This window comes from Sturnira hondurensis, unplaced genomic scaffold (genome assembly GCF_014824575.4).
Source record: "Sturnira hondurensis isolate 20B ecotype Veracruz unplaced genomic scaffold, ASM1482457v3 Scaffold0010128, whole genome shotgun sequence".
NCBI lineage: Eukaryota > Metazoa > Chordata > Mammalia > Chiroptera > Phyllostomidae > Sturnira > Sturnira hondurensis.
This window is the reverse complement of record NW_028082759.1, coordinates 10242027-10262663: the sequence shown is the minus strand read 5'-3', so window position 1 is coordinate 10262663 and position 20637 is coordinate 10242027. Positions and strand designations below refer to the sequence as shown.

Genomic DNA, 20637 nt, shown 5'->3' with positions numbered 1-20637 from the left:
AAGGAAGCCTCTTCATTTGCACGAGGGCGATTCCTTCTGTGATACAGAAGCTCCGCCTTTCCCTTTGGACCAACAATCTACCTCTTAACAAACACGGCTCAGGGCATGGCCAGTACTTGCCTTGCAATGTTTGTAAACACTGTCCTGTTTTGATATCCCAGATCTTCACGGTGGAGTCCGCGTTCCCAGAGACGAGAATGTTGTCCTTGAGCTCCATCCCACTCGTCAACGACTGGTGCCCGGTCAGCGTGTGAATGCAGTTCCCCGTCTCCACGTCCCAGACTCGGATCGATGTGTCAAGAGATCCGCTCACTACATGGATGCCGTCAAACTACCACAGACACAGTTCATTAGCCCTGACGTGCGGGTACTCCCGCTACTGTTTATTGACCTTAATCCTGGGGGGGCGGGGAGGACAGCGTGGAGAACAGGCGATGCTGGGAACAAAATGGGGTCCTAGACAGAGGGCATGTCATCAAGCAACTCTACTGTGCATATTTTCAGAGGCTACTACCAAAAGGATATAGAAGCAAGTGAAAAGAAATCAAAACCCCTAAAATTAACACATTATTTTCTGATCACCTGGCTGCACATAGTAGCTACATACTATGGGAAATTTAATAAGGACTGCTAATTGAGCTTTTATTTTCCAAGAGGCAGCTGAAGCTACCGACGATGCAGCTTGTGCCAAAGGGTATGCTCGTCAATCCCTAAGGCCATGAAGAGGGCTCGAGACAGCCTTCATGTTAGTCCCACTAAAATTCGTAGGTAAAACAAAAATTTCCCTTACAAGAACCTCAAAGGCAATTAGGAAATGTGCCAACAGAGAATTCTGAAGAGGTGGCATTCTGATAACAAAAGCCAGTTATATAGCATCTCTTTGTCTGCTTCCCAGTTATACCGAAAATCAGTCAGTATCTATTAACTCCCAGATCTATAATAACGTTGCTACCTCTTTTCTAAATCTGGCAGCTCATTTAAACGGGAGTATTACAGTCATTAAGGTTCTGAGCAGACCACAGAACATAAAAATACATGCAGCCAATTCCCCTTCCTCCAAACTCACGGCCTTTTCTAAGTAGACGATCATTTTTAACACGTGTCACTCTTCTGTGGCACAGTCAGTACCGCACCAACTGTGAAACAAATAGCCCAAGAACAGGACATCCAGCACTGGGACTACGAACTAGCCTGCGGATCCCTAATGGGCAACGACTGGTAAATGAACTACATAAGTCATTGAAAAAAATTTTGAATGGAAATGCTGTCTTTCAGAAAATAAAATGAGACATCTTATCTTCTAAAATTGCTATTAACTTCTTTCAAAATATGGCAATCTATTCAAGGACATCGGGTTCGAAGGTAAGCAATAAACTAGTTTGGTCAAATTGATTTCTTTAGGCCTATGAGTCAGCGGCCCCGCGAGAGCAGAGCAGTTTTATGCAGAAAAGCCTCCCTTCTACTGTGAATGGGGATGGATCACAATTACATGGTCCATCAGCTTCCAGCTATCGAGGCAGAGGGGCAGCTTTTGGCCAAATTAATCCTCTGCTAAGGAGTTTATTAAAATCCAGGTTATCCTCCTAGGAGCCTATCTACCCATTAATTAATATAGCAAAACGCAGGGCTCCAAAATCCCAGTTTCTAAGACAAATATTTGTATTTTAAAGGGAAAATGGATCACAAAAAAACCCAGAACAAATCATACAAATAATTTAAAAATATATGCTCTCTTCATGCTGGCTTTAAAGTATATGTAAGCAACAGGCAATCTGAGTCATCTTTCTTGGACCGGATCAACAACCTGACAGTGGTTATCTGAGTGGTTATCTGGTGACTCACTAGCAGAGCGTCCAAGGGGTGCAGAGGCGGCCGCTCACCTGTAGCGAGTAGACTCTGTTCGTGTGTCCCTGCAGCGTGTGCAGGCAGGTCTCGGTCTCCGGGTCCCACACCTTCACCATGAAATCGTACGCTCCACTGACAACCCTCCTGCCATCATACTGAACACAGCGAACCGCTGCGACATGACCCATCAGCACATGTAAACACTGGCCTGTCTCGATGTCCCAAACCCTAAGAGTGGCATCTCGAGAACCGCTAACAACTCTATAGGGGGGAACAGAGAAAGAAACACCAGTATTAGAATTTTTAATAACATAAGAAAGCATGATGTATAAAGTCAGTGATTATTAAATCTTTTCTTTTCTTTAGAAACACCTGTTTTCAAAGAACTGTATGTAAAACCCTGATATATAAATACACAGAAGTTGAGTTACTCTGATTGGGATGGGAAGCTGGGAAGCCTAGGATTCTGCCTTTTTGGTTCCTCCACTTCTCAGAGACTGAGAAGCTCCTCGGGGTTCTGTGGAACAATTTGAAAACTATTATGTTCTATTTTCAAAAGAAGAAGAAAAAGCCACAGCAGCCAAAGCAGCCAGCTCTACATCCACTGTATACAGTAAGAGCCTGAATCTTAGAAATGCTAATGCGCACGACACGTATAAAACGTTAATGGGAGAACTCTGGGTGGCAGTGTTTTGAAAAAATAAAATTTTCTTCTTTATTCTTTCTGCCATTTCCCAAAATTCTAACGATGCACGCATGGATATCCCCTTTGTGATTAGTTTATTCATCAAAACAAATGAGAATTTGGAATTTAAACAGCTAAGGATATGTGCTTTCCACCATATCTTCTGGTAAAATGAACCAGTTTTAGACATGTCCTCAAAGGCTGCATATGCTTCCACCTATAAATATTCAACAGGCTACAGGCGCATTAAGATATACAGATTTTAGAAGACACATGTGTTGAGGCAACAGAAATCCCTTCGGAGTCCGAACCAACATTACTGAAGTTCTGCCCTTCTGAAGACCAGCGCCACACAAGCACTGCGACCATCTCTGGATTACAAAGGACAGCGGAAACCTTGGGCACCCTCTGTCATTCCTAATCGGTGAAGAAAGGCCACAGTTCCCACAAGGGAGGAGCAGAGAATGGAAGCTTTGAGAGAGTTAAGTCAGAACACACAGAAACTGAAAGGTAAGGTCTCTTGATACCAATCCCCAAATTTTAATAGTAAGTAGCGCACACTTTTCAAACTTTCTCTTCACCTATTACCAATCTGCTGTGAAATCTCCTCAATGTAATGGTTCTTAATAGAGAAGATGCTATGGGCAGAGTTAAAGGTAAAGAGTGGAGTGGATTCACCACCGGGACCCTGCACAAAGGCCTTTTCTGACAGATGGAGTAGAAATCACCTGTCTCAGGGGGTGCCCCATGAAAACATGCCAACAGAAGACAGGATTTTGAATACGGGGGCTGTGCAAAGGAGAGGAAAGCCAGCAGCAAGGGCACTGAGGGAAAAAGCACAGTCGGGTTTGGCAGAAACCATTCTGAAAACTGGACTGAGGGTCCTGTCCTTTATTCGCAGGCAACAAAAGGCTCCCAAAGGGCAGTGACGCCAGCGTGATGAGAGGAGAGTTCTCTGCCACCTGTGTAAAGGGCGGGAGGCCCCGGTCTGAAAGCTGCGTCATAGTTCAGGTGACCGGGAATAAGAGGGCAAGTTAAACGCCACAGGCCTCAGCTTCTGCCCAGATACAGGGGACGTGACCGAGCGGGGGCATCATCTCAAAGACCTGGAGATGAGGCCCAAATGGCTGAATTTGTCCCATCAGCAGGAACATGAGTAGCAAAAGAGAAAAGGAAAAAAACCTGTTTTTGAAATGATGAGTCCTTAAGATGCAGAACAATAAAATAAGATGCTATTCAAGATTAGAGAGAAGAGAGTTTCAAGGAGGAAGCCAACAGCACTACTAAACGAGGAGGGAAATTTAAAGATAACTCCCAATTTTAAGCCAATACACTATTGCTTTCCTAGCACGGAAACATCCGTAATCTAATAATTAAAGTCTAATTCAAGAGCACATTATCACTCTCTCTTCATTACCCACAGTTTAAGTACTGTATGAATTGAACTCTACACCAAAGGCCCCGAATTCACAAGGGACAGACGGGGAATTCCAAGCCCTGGGGCCCCCCCTCACCTCTTCTCATGGAGGTGCATGCAGCGGACCGTGGACGTGTGCCCATACAGCGTGTGTATGCACTCTCCGGTCTCCGCGTTCCACACTTTGAGAGTCCGATCCGTAGATCCACTGATGATGATGTTGTCTCTCATCTGCGATGACCATACTCCGCCTGTGTGTCCCACTAACGTCCTCAGACACTGGAAAAACACTGAAGATGAGTACTTTGGGGTAGAAAGAAAGATGCTTTAAATAACATTTCAGCAGTTCACTGAAATCTGAAGTAAAGTTGTAGGTACTCGATTTGACTGCCTGGCATATTGGAAATCATTTCTCCCGTCACTACCACAGGGCCCCATCACCGTTCACTGCTGTGCTGATTCGGGAGCATCACACAGTACACACGCGCACACGGCCGAGGAGCGAGCACGGAGAAAGTAAACATTTATCATTGAAGTCTGAAAGCTCCAGCCTGGCCCCTTTGATGAAATAATACCAACGCTGCAACTTGGCTTCATCCCCGGGAGTGGATTCCATCAAAGAATGCCGCCAGGGTTGGGTGTGGCTACATACCACATTTCATCTAGGGAAGGCACTTCTAGACAAGTAAAGACACACACTAGAGCCCTGAAGTCACTCCAGAGCTGATCTTACTATGGAAATATGAAGCTGCTTTAAAAAATGTTAACATCTAACTTAGAATATTTAGAAGATTTCTGCCCAAGATCAGACACCCTGTAAGACATTTTAAAAGAGGTAGATTCTGTCCTCACACTTTCTTCCGTTATTTTTCAGGTAGTCAGTTCGTGAAAATATTCTCCAGCGGACAGATATGTATGTCGGTGCTCGCTGGAGAACAGCTGAGGTCTAACACATGAGACAGCCTGCTTGGACTGCTCTGTAAACAGTCTGCTTAACTCCCACATCAGAGGGCTCGAGATAAGTCTGAATTAACATGATTTACGTAACTTCTAAACTGTAAGCAGGTTATCAACAAAGCAGTTTACAAGGAAAAACAAATACCCCTCAGATCATATTCTTCAAAAAGATTAAAAGGGAAGGAGATAAAATTTAGATTAGGTTAAAAAGGTGGGAAAATGAGACAAGAAAAAGATGAAGCAAAATCTGTAAAATCTTAATAGCTACATCACAGAGATGGAAAAACTCCTTAAATAAAGAAGCAACTAATGACATCCCCATCATGACAAACGTCATCTTCATGCCAAGAAGAAGCTAAATCAGAATCTGCTATCAGAATAGGATAGGGTCACACAGATCCTCGTTTTCCTTCCACAAAACAGTGACTTAGGAAGTGCAGAAAGACACGAACTTACCTTGCCCGTGACTGCGGACCAAACCTTTAAAGTGTTGTCATCGGAACCACTAACTATTCGGTTACCACAGAACTGCAAGCACGTAATCACGTGGTCATCATGTCCCTTCAGCACCTACGGGGTAGAGGGACAGATTAGGAATGTTTTAAACGGTTTCTGAAAATACTGGTGAAGAGAAAAATGAAGCCACCACACATAGGGGTGGTAATCTGTAGTCTATTTCTAGAATTAAAGTTCATGTGAAACACAAAGCATCATCATTCCTGGCTGATGAGTCAACTATTAAACACTTTACTGTTTCCATGTTCTATTATTTATCTTTGACACATCAACTGTTATAACTTTACTGAGACCTCATTAAGATGGTTCAAATACAAATGTATTTTATAGTCATCTATTTTATCTGTACACACATAAGTTTTACAATTTGACACAAAAACAAAAGCACCTATTAACTAGGAAGACAAGAGCGATAATAATGACCAACTTTTAAACTTGTAACAAAGTAAAACTGTCATAATTATACACAGGAATAGAACAGTATCTCCCTAAATTGATCTTTTTCCATTATAAAACTGTATCTAAAAATGTCCAGAATTTTCTTTAATATTTTAAATACTGTAAGACAAACAATCAGAGTAACAGTTACATTTATAAAAAGAATACACACAAAAGCCACCAAAACAAAACAAAACATGGGCACTCCTTGGAAATCACATGTGGGCTCTGTGGTCAGAGGAGAAGCAAATGCGAGGGTAGAATGTATATGACACAGAATTCAACGAGATATTCAGAAATTCTCATTTACATAAGACAGAAGTACATTCGAATCAACTCATCTTTTATTCAAGGCAATGTGTGGTTAGACTAGAAAAAGTAGCAATGGAAGGGTATTGTCGATCAGGTTTTCAGGTATTCTAAAATATATTGTTTTCTTTCTACTGGAGACAGGTGTCAAGTTGCACTGGCTGCTGAGAAGCGGGAACCACACTAGCCACTGACCAAGATTCAGGTTTCCAGCACGCTGCGCATGCTCAGTTACCTTAGGAGACTTGAGTTCTCCTCGCCTCCAGTTGGTATCGATTCTATGTTGTCTGATATAAGCACTTTTCCATGGACTGTGTATAAAGCCTGGTTTTATTACTTTTCTCCTCTTGATGTGCAATGGTTCATCAATACCTGGTTTTAAAGAGTTTGAGAGTATGATTACCGTCACCAAAATGAATATTACACATTTTATAATATACCTCGTTTTTCTCTATGCTGAAAACCACCAAAATGAGACGCTGTCTAACTTCTAACATTATTATTGCAAAACAAAATGATGTAAAGTTTGTGTTGTGTATGGTGTTCTTTTATAGTAACCACTTCCTTTTTTTCTCAGAATGATTCTATAAAATGTTGTTGAGGATGTACATAAATTAGAACCATTATGCAACGCTCGGGGGAGTGTGAAATGCTGTCATGGCTATGGAAAATAGTGTTGTGGCTCCTCAAAAATGCTGGACACAGAATCACGACATGATCCAGCCATTCCCCTTCGGGACATATACCCAGAAGAAATGAAAAGGGGGACTTGAGCAAGTATTTGTACACCGTGTTCGTAATAGTGTTATTTATAATAGCCAAAAAGTAGAAGCAACCCAAGTGTCCACTGATGGATAAACAGGAAAAGAAAATGTGGCAAATACATAACAAGGGAATGTTATTCAACCTTAAAAAAATTCTACCCCATGGTACCACACTGATGACCTTGAAGGCACCATGCTAAGTAACACTAGCCTGTCACGAAAAGACAAATACCATACGATTCCACTTATACACGGCACCTAGAGTAGTTCAATTCTCAGAGACGGAAAGTAGGAGGAGGGCTGCCAGGGGGAGGAACAGGGAGTTACTGACATAAGGGCAGGAGTTTCAGCGAGGGCAGAGAAAAAGTTCTGCAGATGGATGGTAGTGATGGCTCAATGTGAACGTACTCAATACCACTAAACTGCACTCTTAAAATGGTTAAAATTGTATGTAAATGTTACCATTATTTTTAAAAAGTCATTAAGATAATGGTTCCGTGAGAGAAGCTAAGGCAGGAATGACTCATCCACTTTATGTACAGACACTTGAGAAGAGGCAGTTTCTCCACTGAGTTCCAAGCCCCCCTGGCACGGCCACCTCCAGGAGGGGGGACAACTGCTGGAGGAACTGTCTTGTGCTCGAAAATTCTTTCTCACCAATGTTGCTTGTCAGAGGCAAATCACATTTTTACATATTTTTTCAAAAATATTATTTTTCTAGATGACTGCTGGGGGAAAGAAGTCTTTTCTTAAATTAATATAGATGATACCTACTCCTCTACTAAGAAAGGGAATTCTTTACAGGTTTCCTGAACATAAGCTCCACAATGGGAGGAAAAATGGGAGTTTATTACTATATCCTCAGCATTTAGGAACATCAGGTTCATAAGACGTGTCCAAAACTATAGACTAAATGTAACAGTTAGCATGAGGATATACCTGTATTTGAGTATTTAATTGCTAACATAGCTTTGAATTTCCTTTAAACCATCCTAACCTCATCTTTACTTTTTACTGTGTATTACTTCTACCAGAGCCTGAGAAACAAATCAGATACATTTGCTATTAGTTATAGTGTTCATTAAAGGCACTAGCTGCAAGGTTCGGCCCCTTAGAATGTGTGGAGTAGCGTGTGGATTTTATGTAAGTAGGTGAATGCACATGAGGACTCAGTCTTGATTCTCCAATGGCTGCGGAAAGTTTTCTTTTTCGTTTATCCACCAGTTTATTCTATTTGCACGTAAAACTTATTTTTATTTTTCTGTTTGTTTTCAGAAGCACTTTGCTTTTTCAAAACACATTTTCTCTATGCGGTCCTTACCCTCTTCTTTGCATTTCTCTCTCCAGAGAAGGTTGTCTTCAGCCAAAATTCTCCAGTAGCGACATGTCTGAGCCGCTTGCAGCAGGTCTTTGGGTTCCAGGAATGAAAGCACATACAGTGCCAGCTACGAAAAGAAGCAGCACAGTATATCCATATTTTTACATATAGAGACACAGTAAGTTAATTATTGTCTATGGACGAAGTACTTACAGATAAATGTAATAGAATTCCACATACTAATTTCTAGAGTTATGAAAGGTAACTACCTCTAATATTTGATCTTAACAAATATATACAGATTTAAAAACCCAAACACTCAGTTGGTTTTTATGGGCCTTACTCTGCTAACTCCTCTGCTCTTTAAGGGATACTCATCGAACCTCCCCGGCTCTGCTCTGGCCTTGGTTGGGCATCTCAACTCAAGAATTTTATCTACCCACCCACCCACCGCCTACCTACTTACCTACCTATTTACTGATTTACTTTACTTTACTGGTTGTTTTAATTTTGTCTTTTGTCTTTTTCCTCAGTCCAATATCAATTCATTCAAAGCAGGAGGACATAAGGTAAGAAATGAGGTTTCTTGATATTCTGTGTGGTATCATTTCAGAGCATTTCTGATAGATAGAGTTACTAGTTCTTTATCACATCAAAGTGTTTTTCAAACATTTACACCCTTTACCATAAATGACAAAAAGGGTCAATTAGTAAACCTCTCTATAGACATAGAAAAGTAATTGGATGCTAATTACTTTACACTGCTAAAGGGGATTTTCATAATGGGTCAGATATAGTTATATATTGGAGGCAGCTCTTTGGTATAGGGTTGATTCTAAAATTTTGTTTCCAATACTTATAAACCATCAATTTTATTTTCATTGTGCAAAGTCAATTCAAATAAATAAAGGAAATGGAAACAGAAGAAAAAGGGAATGAAAGCTTCTGAATATGCTTATTCAATTAGCCAGAGAAATCACATAGATATTTCTATTACATTAAGACAAAAATGATCTAAGAGTAATAAAAGAAGAAAAAAGAAATGGGCAATAAAGTTTAGTTTTCATATAAATTAAATTACAAGGATTTAAAACAAACTATCATTTAAAGGGCCAAGGACCCTATACAGGAATAAAAGTATGATTTGTTTTTTAATGCTAGTTAAAAATTACATGATATAAATTATGCTTTCCCAATGACTTTGTATACATGGAATTCATCATTAATCACAAATTTATTGAGTACATTCTATATAAAAAGTACTTCAACTAGTCAGTATTCAATTTAATACTACCGTTAACAGCAGAAAACTTCATGGGATAATTATTTTTGGTCTGTCAGGAAAGATCACTCAGTACCACATATAGATCTGAGTCAACTAAACTAATAAGGCACAAACAAATTCAACACTGTATGTATTTGTGTATATACACATCCACATATACAAATGTACATACTGAATAATGTATCCCAACAATGTCATTTTAAATGGATATTTCATAAGCCACTTAATTTTGAAATTACGACCAAATCAAAGGCTGGGAAAGTTTGCTTATAGTCAGTGTAACAGTAATGTAATACAATATCATCATATTATTAATCTTCCATGTGAAATTTATATATATCACAGAAATTATTAAGCACAAAATTGTATCTGTGGAAGAGATACTATTTTATGTTCAAGATATTTAGAATGGCCATATGAAAAAGTCTATCCTTTGCCCTGGCTGGTGTAGCTCAGTGGATTGAGAGCGGGCTGGGAACCAAAGAGTCACCAGTTCGATTCCCAGTCAGGGCACATGCCTGGGTTCCAGGCCGGATCCCCAGTGGAGGCACTCTAGAGGCAACCACACACTGATGTTTCTCTCCCTCTCTTTCTCCTCCCCTTCCCTTCTCTCTAAAAATAAATAAATAAAATCTTTAGGAAAAAAGTCTATTCTTTGCTTTAGTTATCTAGCTGAAGTATAGATCAGGTAACTTACAGAATGGATTTTAAAGGCTATGAAAAAAAATCCAGAGCAGTTTAGATTTGAAATATATCCTGAAGTCAAGAGGTAAATGTCCTTTGTTACTGGTGAGTAAAAGATAATCAAGTTCCATGTCTTCATGCATTACAGAGAAACGTGAAGAAACATTCAGGCACTAAACAAGCTGAACCGGCACACTTTTCCTTTAACATAGCAAAGGAATTCAACCATGAACTTCCTTATAAGTAAATGTTTGTCTGTTTATACCTAGCCAGTTCCATGAAGACATCTAGGTATTATAGAAAATACACACAGTGAAATAGGAAAATATGCATTTAAAAAAATCAGAACCAGAAAAAAATAAATCAGAAAAGAAAGTTTAACTCAGGGAAAAGTAGAACACAAATAGGCTGGCAACAATATTTTACATGGTTTTAACATTAAATTGCCAAGCAAAAGGGGAACAGCAATTACTCAATTCTTAGTGTGTGTTATGGGGAAGTATACGAGTTCCTCAAAGCAAGCAAGGCTTTGTTACGTGGGGTTTCTTACAGGGGGTAGAGGATGGGCATTGTCCCAAACTACATCTCTACACAGTAGGGGGTTATAAAGTTCTCATAGCCAAGTCAAATGATCTAGCTAATGCAGTTTTCTATTCATTTATCTTAAAGATAAAACCTAGATTAGTAATTCTTTCTAAGGACCACTTTTGCCAGACAGAAGCTCTTAAATTGAATATCTATTTCAGATAATTACCTTTTCCTTGTGCAAAATTTTAATTTCAATGAGAGTTGCTATTTTTTGTTCCTCTCTATAACCTATATAAAATATCACCATATTATACTTAAAAGTAGCTAATGCTTTTCCAAAATTGCTATATTTCAGTGGATTAAATTAGTGAAAGAATAATAAGAAAATGGTGGCTGATCCTATGTTAAGAATTTAGATTTTGTTTTAAGTCATCTACTGTATCACTATGCTTTTTTCTTGGTATTAAAAAAAAAAAGGAAAATGCTATCTATCAGAGGCCTCCCAATGAGACTAGTGAGATTTTTGGCAAGGGTTTCGAGATTAATAAGTAAATGTTGGTAAAAAGCTTTGAAATCTATTGGAAAGAATTATACAAAATTATTATGTGTCCATTCCCTGACACGAAGGGAATGTTTTAAAGAGCTTAGCCTCCAATGAGACAATGTTCACTTCCTTAAGGACTTAGAGCTAAACCATTATTTCTCTACATGTAAAATAAAGCATCTTTCAAAGTAGGAAAAAAATTTCTAGTGGTTGGAGAAAAAAAGGAAAACAGAGATTCTGAGATAATATCCTAAGTCAGGGCTCACTCTCATTTTCCTTTCTAACTTTACTTCTTTTTCCTCAGCAATCTTGGAAAAAAACAAAGCAGTCCAAAAAATTTTTCATTTGCGCTTAATTCTTAGACTCTTAAAAATACTTTCACATTCTTCTTATTTTAAACCATAATTTTGTGTGTTAAGAAGTGAAAATACAAAGATAAAACAAAAACTCATCATTCTCAGAGATAAGGGGGCAAACTAGATGAGGAGAAAGTGTACCTTTTAATAAAAATACTACCTTCTAAAATAAGAAAGATATCAAGGGAAACTATGAAGAATATATCAAAAGTGAACAAATTCACTTTTGGTCAAATACTTACAAAAAAGTGTTTCCTGTAATTAACATCCTTCTAGAGGCAAAAAGAGCTTATGTCTCTTTCATTAAGTCAAATCTATTCAAAGGATGAAGTTTTATAGAATGAGCCAGCAAGAATGAAAGTTATTTTCTGGGACAATGTCATTAAAAAAAAAAATCACTCCAAAGAAGAAACATTTCAGAAATAGGGTGTTTTTTTTACCTTGCCTTTTTCCTGAAATTATGCTTAGTTTCATAAATTAAACACAATAAAATTATTTGAATTTATATCCAATCTGAAATTATTATTGGGACTATCTCAAATACCTTTAGGATATTTAGAATGGTTATCTGAAAACACTGACTCCCAACTGGAGTTTTTCTTCAAACTGGAAGTTTCAGAATCATTTGCAACAGTGCGTTACCATTTTCTATTGCCTGCTTAGCTGACATGGAACAGTGGCACACGCGTACTTTGTGAAAATATGGTGACACTGATTATTCAATGTGATACTATTTAAAAATTTTTACTGCGGTTCAATTACATTTGTCCCCATGTTCCCCCATTACTCTCCCTGCCCCGCCCACCCACTTCCGCACTCAATTCTCTCCCCATTATTTAATGTTATACTATTCCTCTTTGATGAAAAAATGAGACTATTGTAGCCTGTAACATCAGTGGAAAATTACAACTAAACTATGCTCATTTATACAGTCAAGAATACTCATGATCATAATCAACCTATAGTTAAAAAATAGTGTCAGCTTACATAAAGATCTAAAAACAAATGGGCATAAATAATTCTAAAAGAAATGTTTTAAAAATGCAGCTGGCATAGGAAATCTGTAATTGTGTGTGTGTTTGTGCATATGTGTGTAAAACGGGATTGATTAGTAGAAAAAGACATATGTGAAATTCATATATTTCAAAATATAAAAATTATACAATGTAAGTAACAGAGAACTACAATTCAATAGAATCATAAAACTACTAGCTTTGAAGTGACTTAGGATAAGTAACCAAAAAAATTTGCTGTTTTAATAAAATCAGAATTACAAAAAAAAAATCTTGCCCTGGCTGGTGTAGCTCAGTGGATTGAGCACGGGCCTGTGAACTAGACAATCGCGGTTCGATTCCCAGTCAGGGCACATGCCTGGGTTGCAGGCCAGTTCCCAGCAGGGGACACATGAGAGGCAACCATACATTGATATTTCTCTCCTGTCTTTCCCTTCCCCTCTAATAAATAAATAAAATTATTTTAAAAAAAGAATTAAAAAAAATCTAATGAAGATACTAAGACAACTAAAGGTTGCTTTTCAAAAAACCTGGGAAAAAATCTTGGTAAAGAAACAAATTAATGAGACTCAATAGCTTACTCCCACATGTGACTCGTTCCAGTGGTAGAAAGAAGGCACTCAGCTCATAAGTATACTTTAATCTCAAAATTATATTAAGTCATGGCAAGTTATTATTTACAGACTTTTTTAGCACTAATTACAAGTGGTAAACTGGCAATAGTGAATAGCATAGTTAGGATGACAGTGTTGTTCTTTTTAAAAGACTTTATTTATTTTCAGAGAGGGGTAGGGAGGGAGAAAGAAAGGGAGAGAAACATTAATGTGTGGTTGCCTCTAGAGCGCCCCTACTGGAAACCTGGCCTGCAACCCAGGCATGTGCCCTGACTGGGAATTGAACTGGCTACCCTTTGGTTCACAGGCCAGCACTCAATCCATGAGCCTCACCAGCCAGGGGCATGATCACAGTGTTTAATGGTGGTAGCTATTGAATTATGTCCTCAAGTAGCAGAAAATGAAGAATATAATTGCTTATCCTTACCTCTTTAGGGAGCAATGAAATAAAGTCTCGTTGAAACTGAGGTTCTATCACTTGCATCATATGTTTTACTTGGGTTGGTTCGCAACTATCAATAAGTTCATCTAAAGCAAGCAATTTCTCTGGTCCACTCCAGCTCTATCAAAGAGGAATGAGAAAATTTTATTATTTTCAGAGATGCCTCAAATTAAAGAAAAATCCACATTTACACAAAACATAAAAAGGAACTTATACTGATATTTTCTCCAGAAGGCAATGAAGTGATAATCATTTAGTCTCATCAAACTTACTAGCTACCTTTATCTTATAAAAGCTTTAAAAAACTCGTAATTTTGATGGGAAAACATTTTTGCATTACATTTCTGTCACTGTTATACATTCATCTACCACTAAGATAGTGGCTTAGAAACCAAAATTTTATTCAGAAATATCCATTTGAGTTACTTATAAGTAAAGAATTTTGATAAATTTCTTTCTCTACATTCTTTCAAGTGGGTACCATGAAACTTGATGGTTTTAATGACGCATTCACCCGAGGAGACTGGCAGCATCATTTAGAGAATAATTAGGAACTGGAAAATACCCCGCACATTTAGCAAGTGTCTTCCACAAATTAAAAAAAAAAAACCACTTTGATTTGTTGTGTGAAATAATTTTGTATTAAAAAATAGAAAACAGTAGCTGACTTAACACTAAAATTATATATGAACAAAGACTAAAAGAGGGTAAGAAATAAACTTAGTACATTATGAAAACCAAAAACATATAATTACACTTCAAAAATATGAGTTCCTTTAAACTATACTTGGGAATTATTTTAAAATTTGTTTTTTCTTAAACAATTTTCAAAAATCTGCACAGAAAAGCCATTACTCTTAAAAGGAAAAACTAAAAAGCACGTGAAAATTTTTAAATGTTAGAATTTCCCCTTACAATGATCATGCAAAACACTTAAATAACCTTGGAATTCCTCGGGGAAAGGCTACCCTTGGGGAGGCTGACTAAGCACCTTTGTGCATCATGATGTGCATGTTGGAAGTGGGTGAAGAGAGAACAGTGGGGGGTGGGGGTGGGGTTGGAGCTGGAACGATCTGGATTTTAGCTCCATTTCTTGCTCAGATCAGGAACCTGGACTTTGTAATACACAAAATAATAACTGAAAACTGAGATATAATGATGACAAAGGAAGCCTATTTGGAACACTTTTATTTTGAAAAGTCCTTATGTAGACTCTTCAATAAACTTCATGTCTTTCCTCTGATGAAGTAATTCTATCAAACATTCAGCAGTACCTCCAGAGTACCTGTCACAAACATCATCTCATTTAACCGTCACAAAAACCTGAGAAACACCCCCATTTTATCAACAAATCTGAGCAAAGGCAGGTTCTATCTAGTAGTTGTGTCCTTCCCCTTTACACCTACACACACACCCAGACCGCTGTCCTTGATTACTCGCCTTGTAGCCTTTTTGGTTAGGCTGAGAGGATTCACACATAAAACTAAAATACCCACATATGTGTATATGCACACACACGACCAATTAAAAGTAATTAGTTTGAAGTCTGATTATTTTGTTCAGCTTCCCTCACACAGATTCAAATCCTGGCTCAAAACTGACCTGTGACAAAATCTACAATGACCAGTGTCCGCTCATGTCTGACCAATCAGTATCAACACTGTAAGCTCTGATTCATTGATTTATGTTCCTCACAGATTTGATGTGGCTTTTTATAATAGGTTGTTCCTCTGTCTACATTATAAATGTGTGTGGGCACTAGTATAAGGAGATACCCATTTGGGTAAAGGATAACTATGCTTGCTGACTTCATTAAAATGCAGCTTTAATTAAATCACTTAATAACTGAGTAATTTTATTACAAATGTCTTAATCTCCTTCACATATAGTAATACCCACTTTGAAATATTTTTAGAAGGCTTATGGTTAAATTTTGATATAAAAAATAAAAATGCCCTATGCAATCCTCTATAGTAAAAAGACAGATGTATTTCAATGTATCACTACTTTATATACTATATATTTTAACTATATTTATAGCTACTATGAACACCTCTAAAGGGATATACATGATGCTTTATTTTTTCATTATTACTTATTTTTAAAAAGGAAAAGTGCTATTAACACACAGTATATAACTGTTAAAATATGGAAAAATACCTTTTATCAAGCATTTTAGGAGATGGAATATAGAATGAAAAAAGGCAGAATAGAATATAAATAACTAATTTGGATCTCAGGTAAATGTTAGAAACAGTATTGGAAATTTCTACATACTTTAAGGCAAAACCAAGACAAAAATTAGTCCTGTATAGCAAATTGTTTCTAAAACTTTAAACTATATTTTTATTTTGTGTTAAATAACACTTAACAAGTCAAATAAAATTAAAATTATATCGCATTTAAATTATGCATACATTTGGCAGATGTCACTTTGTGACATTTTACTGAAAAATAAACCCAATAAAGATTAGCAGTGTAAGCTACAAATTACACAGTAAATGAGACTGTTTCCAAGGACCAGACGTATTCAAGAGTCTAACTGCTTAAATTCACATATGCTGGATGGTTGCAGCAACAGTCTGGACCACAGGCCATGCTCCTCTCTCTGGCCAGGATTTCCTCCCGAAACTCCAGACCTGTATGAACCATCGCTCACTCAACAGGTATTCCTGGATATGTGACAGAAACCTAACGTGTCCATGATCTTTCTCTTCAAATATGAATGTCCGCAAGCCTTCCTACTTCGATAAAATGTAACTAACTCTCGTGGTTGCTCAGGCCAAAACCTCTGGAGCAATCTCATCCCTTGCTCGCTCACTCTCACTGGTAGATGGTTCTGATCCATCAATGAATTTGAAGGCCTCATACTTCAAAATATATCCAGAATCTTGCTATTATCACAGTCGTCTAAGCTATTACCTCTCACCTGGATTATTCCTAAAACCTCTTTCTTACCTGGCCTCCCAGCTTCCCACCTTTGCCCTACTTATTCTATTCTCCACAATGATGCTGCTAAAAGCTACTCTTCTGCCTGAAACCCTCCAGACCCACATCACTCAGAGTTAAAAACCTAAGTCTTTATTTAGGTTAGCCGACAAGGCTGTAATTTCCCGTTCCTTTCCCTCATGTTTGCTCTGCTGCAGTCATAGACACTTCCCCCGTGTCTCAAACACACCAGGCGCATGCTGTGTCAGAGCCTCTTCACCTGCCGTTCCCAGATACCCACATGGCTTGCTTCCCTATGTCCTTCTCTGGGCCAACTTTTAAAACTGCAAACCAGTTCCAACCCCTGCACCCCATCCTCTGACTAGAGAACTCACTAGTCCTGCAAAATCCTTCCTTGGGCAGTGGTGGGGGGTTCTATTTTGTTAACTATTGTAGCTCAGATCCAAAGTGGGGCCTAGCACCTAACAGATGCTCAATAAACATTTGCTGAATCTATGCGTGAGTCCCCAAAGAGTCAAGAAATACTGCACCAACACTATCTTAAAACTCTCACTGGAGTGTTTCCATCCTTTATATTTGATGGGGTCACCAGACCTTGCTTCCTCAGTCTGGTTCCAAAACTATATGCAAATTCTGTACACATACATGGTTTAGCAGCAAGGAGAAAAATGTATGAACTGAAAAACCTTGCAATCTTACCTATATTAAAACAAAGTAGTAACAACCCACACCAACCTTCAGGGAGGAACAGTGGAAAGATCACTGAACTGGGGATCAGAAAATTCACCTTTTGGGAAGAGATACTGCCACTAATTAGGTTACAACTTAGCCTCTACAGCCTCTGTTTCTTGATCTGTGAAAGTGTTGGATAATTCTGATAATATTATTTCATTTCTGTTCTGAGAAGTAGTTATCCTGAAAAAGGAAATAAATCTTCCTTCTGTCTTTCATGGTAAAATTATGTGGGACCATATTAAAGGGAACAGGAAAAAACATTTCAAATTCAGAAAGGATCTACAGACACTAAATGTAATTTGTGGACAAAACTGCAAATGTTGACTTAAAAACTCCCCCCAAAAGTGGTATCTTATTTCGGGGAATTGGAGGACATAGGTGGTCGAGAAGGAGAGAAGGACCACTGAACTGTAATCAGGGGCCGGGGCTTCACCAGCAAACTCTCTGTGGAACCACTCGGAAGTCCCTTCATTAGCCGGAGTCGCAGAGACCCCACCTGCATAATGAGGGGCTTCGGCCAGACCAGTGGTTCCCAAATGCTGGCTGAGGAATGCAAGAAGCACAGTCCTACAACCCACCATGAAAGAACATGATTAGGTGGTCAAGGTGAGGCTGAGGGCACTTTGTATTTCAAATGAACGACTCATCCAGGACTGATGCAGGAGATTCACACACCAGCAGTGAAACTGACTAATGACACCTGGATGATCCTTACTGTCCCAATCAGATATATACGAGTATTTTACACCTTCAGACAGCACTAGAGACCTCACTTCTCTAGTACCTCCAGCAGGTGGTTACTCGCTCTGTTTCAATGGTTCTAGCAGTAGGGTACTTACTACCTCCCATTCTACTGCAGGCCAGTTCTGATGGCTAACTTCAACTCACATGAAAATCTGACTCAAAAAATAAGATCCAGGTTTTGTTTTTGGAGAAAATTAAGAATCAGCCTGATCATATTTTTATATGAAATTTTTCCAAACGTTAGACATGGCATTTTTCCTTAGTCTTCTCTGGCCAAATCCATGACTTTCTTCAACTCTTTCTCATACAACAAGGTTTCGATCATACTGTTTCAAATACAATTGAAAAGCAATACTGAATTCATTTCCTGCTTTAATATTTCGTTGACTGTCAAATAAAAAAGATCTAAATAAATCAGAAAACTTACTTCTAAATATTACCAGGAAACTTGATCAAATCCTTCAATAAAGTAATTTTTACTCCATCCACTCTTAGTTAAAAAACACAGAAGTATTTTCTACTTTGTAATTTTAAACAGTATTTTCTACATAGCAGGCATCTTCAATGTACATATATAGTTTTAATGCAATGCAAATATGCTTTGATTAAAATAATGCTAATAATGTGAAGCTAATGGCATCAGTATAATAACCCCGTTTTAGATGTAAGAAAATGAAGTTCGCAAAGGCTATTTTCTTGACCAAGAGAGAAAACTAATATTTACTGAGTCTCCACTATATTTCCAAGTATAGCTTTAAGCACACTTACATGTTTCCTCCTTTTTGACAACTTTTTAGTGTTATATCTATTTTACAGAGGATGGTAATAAAGGCACGAGTTGTTACATAATATCAACAAAATGACTCAGCTATTAAGAGACAAAACCAGAATTTGTACTAAGAGTGTTCCTTCTAACTCATACATGCTTCCCATTGTATCAGGATGCCTCTGACTATAATGTCAACGTAAGAGAATGCTAATGGTATTGGTGTCTCTACCCAATCTAAATTATTCAGCTGCCTCTGAATATACATTTGAACATAAGAGCATATCAATGTTATTGGTGCCTTTACCTGGGCTAAAATTTTCAAAAACCAACATTAACACCCAAATAACATCATCAACAACAAAAAAAATTATCTTCCCCCAAATTAACGTTCTAAATCTAAAGCGTCAACCTGGCTGCCAAAACAGGCAGAATTAGTGGCAACTGAAAATTAAAACAGTACAAAATTTCTGGGCATTTTTGTTTTGTTTTTTATTTGGACTTCTATTTTGCAGTGGCATTCTGTTTCAATTTCCCCTTATCCAAAATGGTGTGTCATTTGTTCTCATCAATTTATAAATTGAGTACAGAGTACTTTGTCAGAGTAGATGGAACTGGACCAAAACAAGGCTGTATGTATCACTGCCTCAGGAGCGATAGCAAAACAGTGAGCGGACAAACTCTCCCATTTTGCTTGTTATGCGACAGAAAAGTCGCAGTTAAATGCCCCTGCAGCATATCTGCAGAAATCATGCCAGCTTAATTACCCCTCAACTATCCAACATGTCAACTCATGACTCCCACCTTACTGCAGAACTGCATCTCTCTGCGAGCTGAGCGTTAAAGCATTGCAAGCCTGTAGGCAAGCAATTCGTTTCTCACCAGCCCTGAAGATAAAGGGCAGCGAACAGCCACAGGCCCTGGGTGTGTCAGAGACAGACACGAGACTCAAAGAATTAAGGTCCTGATCTACCTGCCTCATTTGACCTTTTGTTGCTAGTCCATTTCTTTGCTACAGAATATCTGGGGGAAAAAAACAAAACAGTACTATAACACACAAGGACAATTTTACAGGTTATTCCTATCAACGAAGAACAAGTTTTCTTCATCTACCTCTCATATGGAAAGCAATCAAATGGGCATTTTACTGAACAAAAGCTACTCTATTATTCTTCAGTTTACTGAATCTCACTAATCCGAAGAAATAAGCTTTTAAAAAAGAGTATTAGCATTTCTGAAGTTGTGATGCATCTAACAATCTACTGTGTCTCAGATCTGATGACACACAGTATGTGGCAGCGTGGACATTTCACTGAGAAAAGCATGATCTACCTAAACAAGCGAACACTGAACAAAGGACTCCCTGAAACACCCTCGCTGCAAAATAATGCACAAATGCCCTCTCCTATATAGGTCAGTATTTGAGAATGCTCCTTTAAAAATTGGGGAAAAAAACTAAATGGCTAGCAAAGAATATTTTGGAACATTGGAAAAAATGGATCCATACCCATTTGAAATCTCGCTCTGGACTACCCTCTCTTAAGAAAGGAAGCTTTTCATGTCATGTAAATGTTTTGGAGGCTGTCTACAACGATGATAAAACTATCAGTAAGAGTGCAATTTCCGATCATGCTGGTACTTTGTTATAAAAATGAGATGAAGTCAGTGTCTGTACCACTCTCAAGTGCGGCGCTGCTCACCCCACAGGCCCGTGCGGGTATGACAGAC

At 38.2% G+C, this 20637-nt stretch overlaps 1 protein-coding gene across 11 annotated transcripts in view; it reads right to left on the bottom strand.

Moving 5' to 3' along the window:
- The window catches only part of FBXW7 (F-box and WD repeat domain containing 7), a 166584-nt gene that overhangs the window by 2073 nt on the left and 143874 nt on the right, over positions 1–20637 (bottom strand). For all 11 annotated transcript variants that reach the window (XM_037058398.1, XM_037058399.1, XM_037058400.1 and 8 more), the window contains 7 exons: positions 13701–13835; positions 8253–8376; positions 6403–6539; positions 5361–5474; positions 4045–4226; positions 1881–2106; positions 121–331 (listed from right to left, as the gene is read on the bottom strand). In XM_037058398.1, the coding sequence (XP_036914293.1) occupies positions 121–331; positions 1881–2106; positions 4045–4226; positions 5361–5474; positions 6403–6539; positions 8253–8376; positions 13701–13835 (1129 nt within the window). The remainder of the gene's footprint in view (positions 1–120; positions 332–1880; positions 2107–4044; positions 4227–5360; positions 5475–6402; positions 6540–8252; positions 8377–13700; positions 13836–20637) is intronic.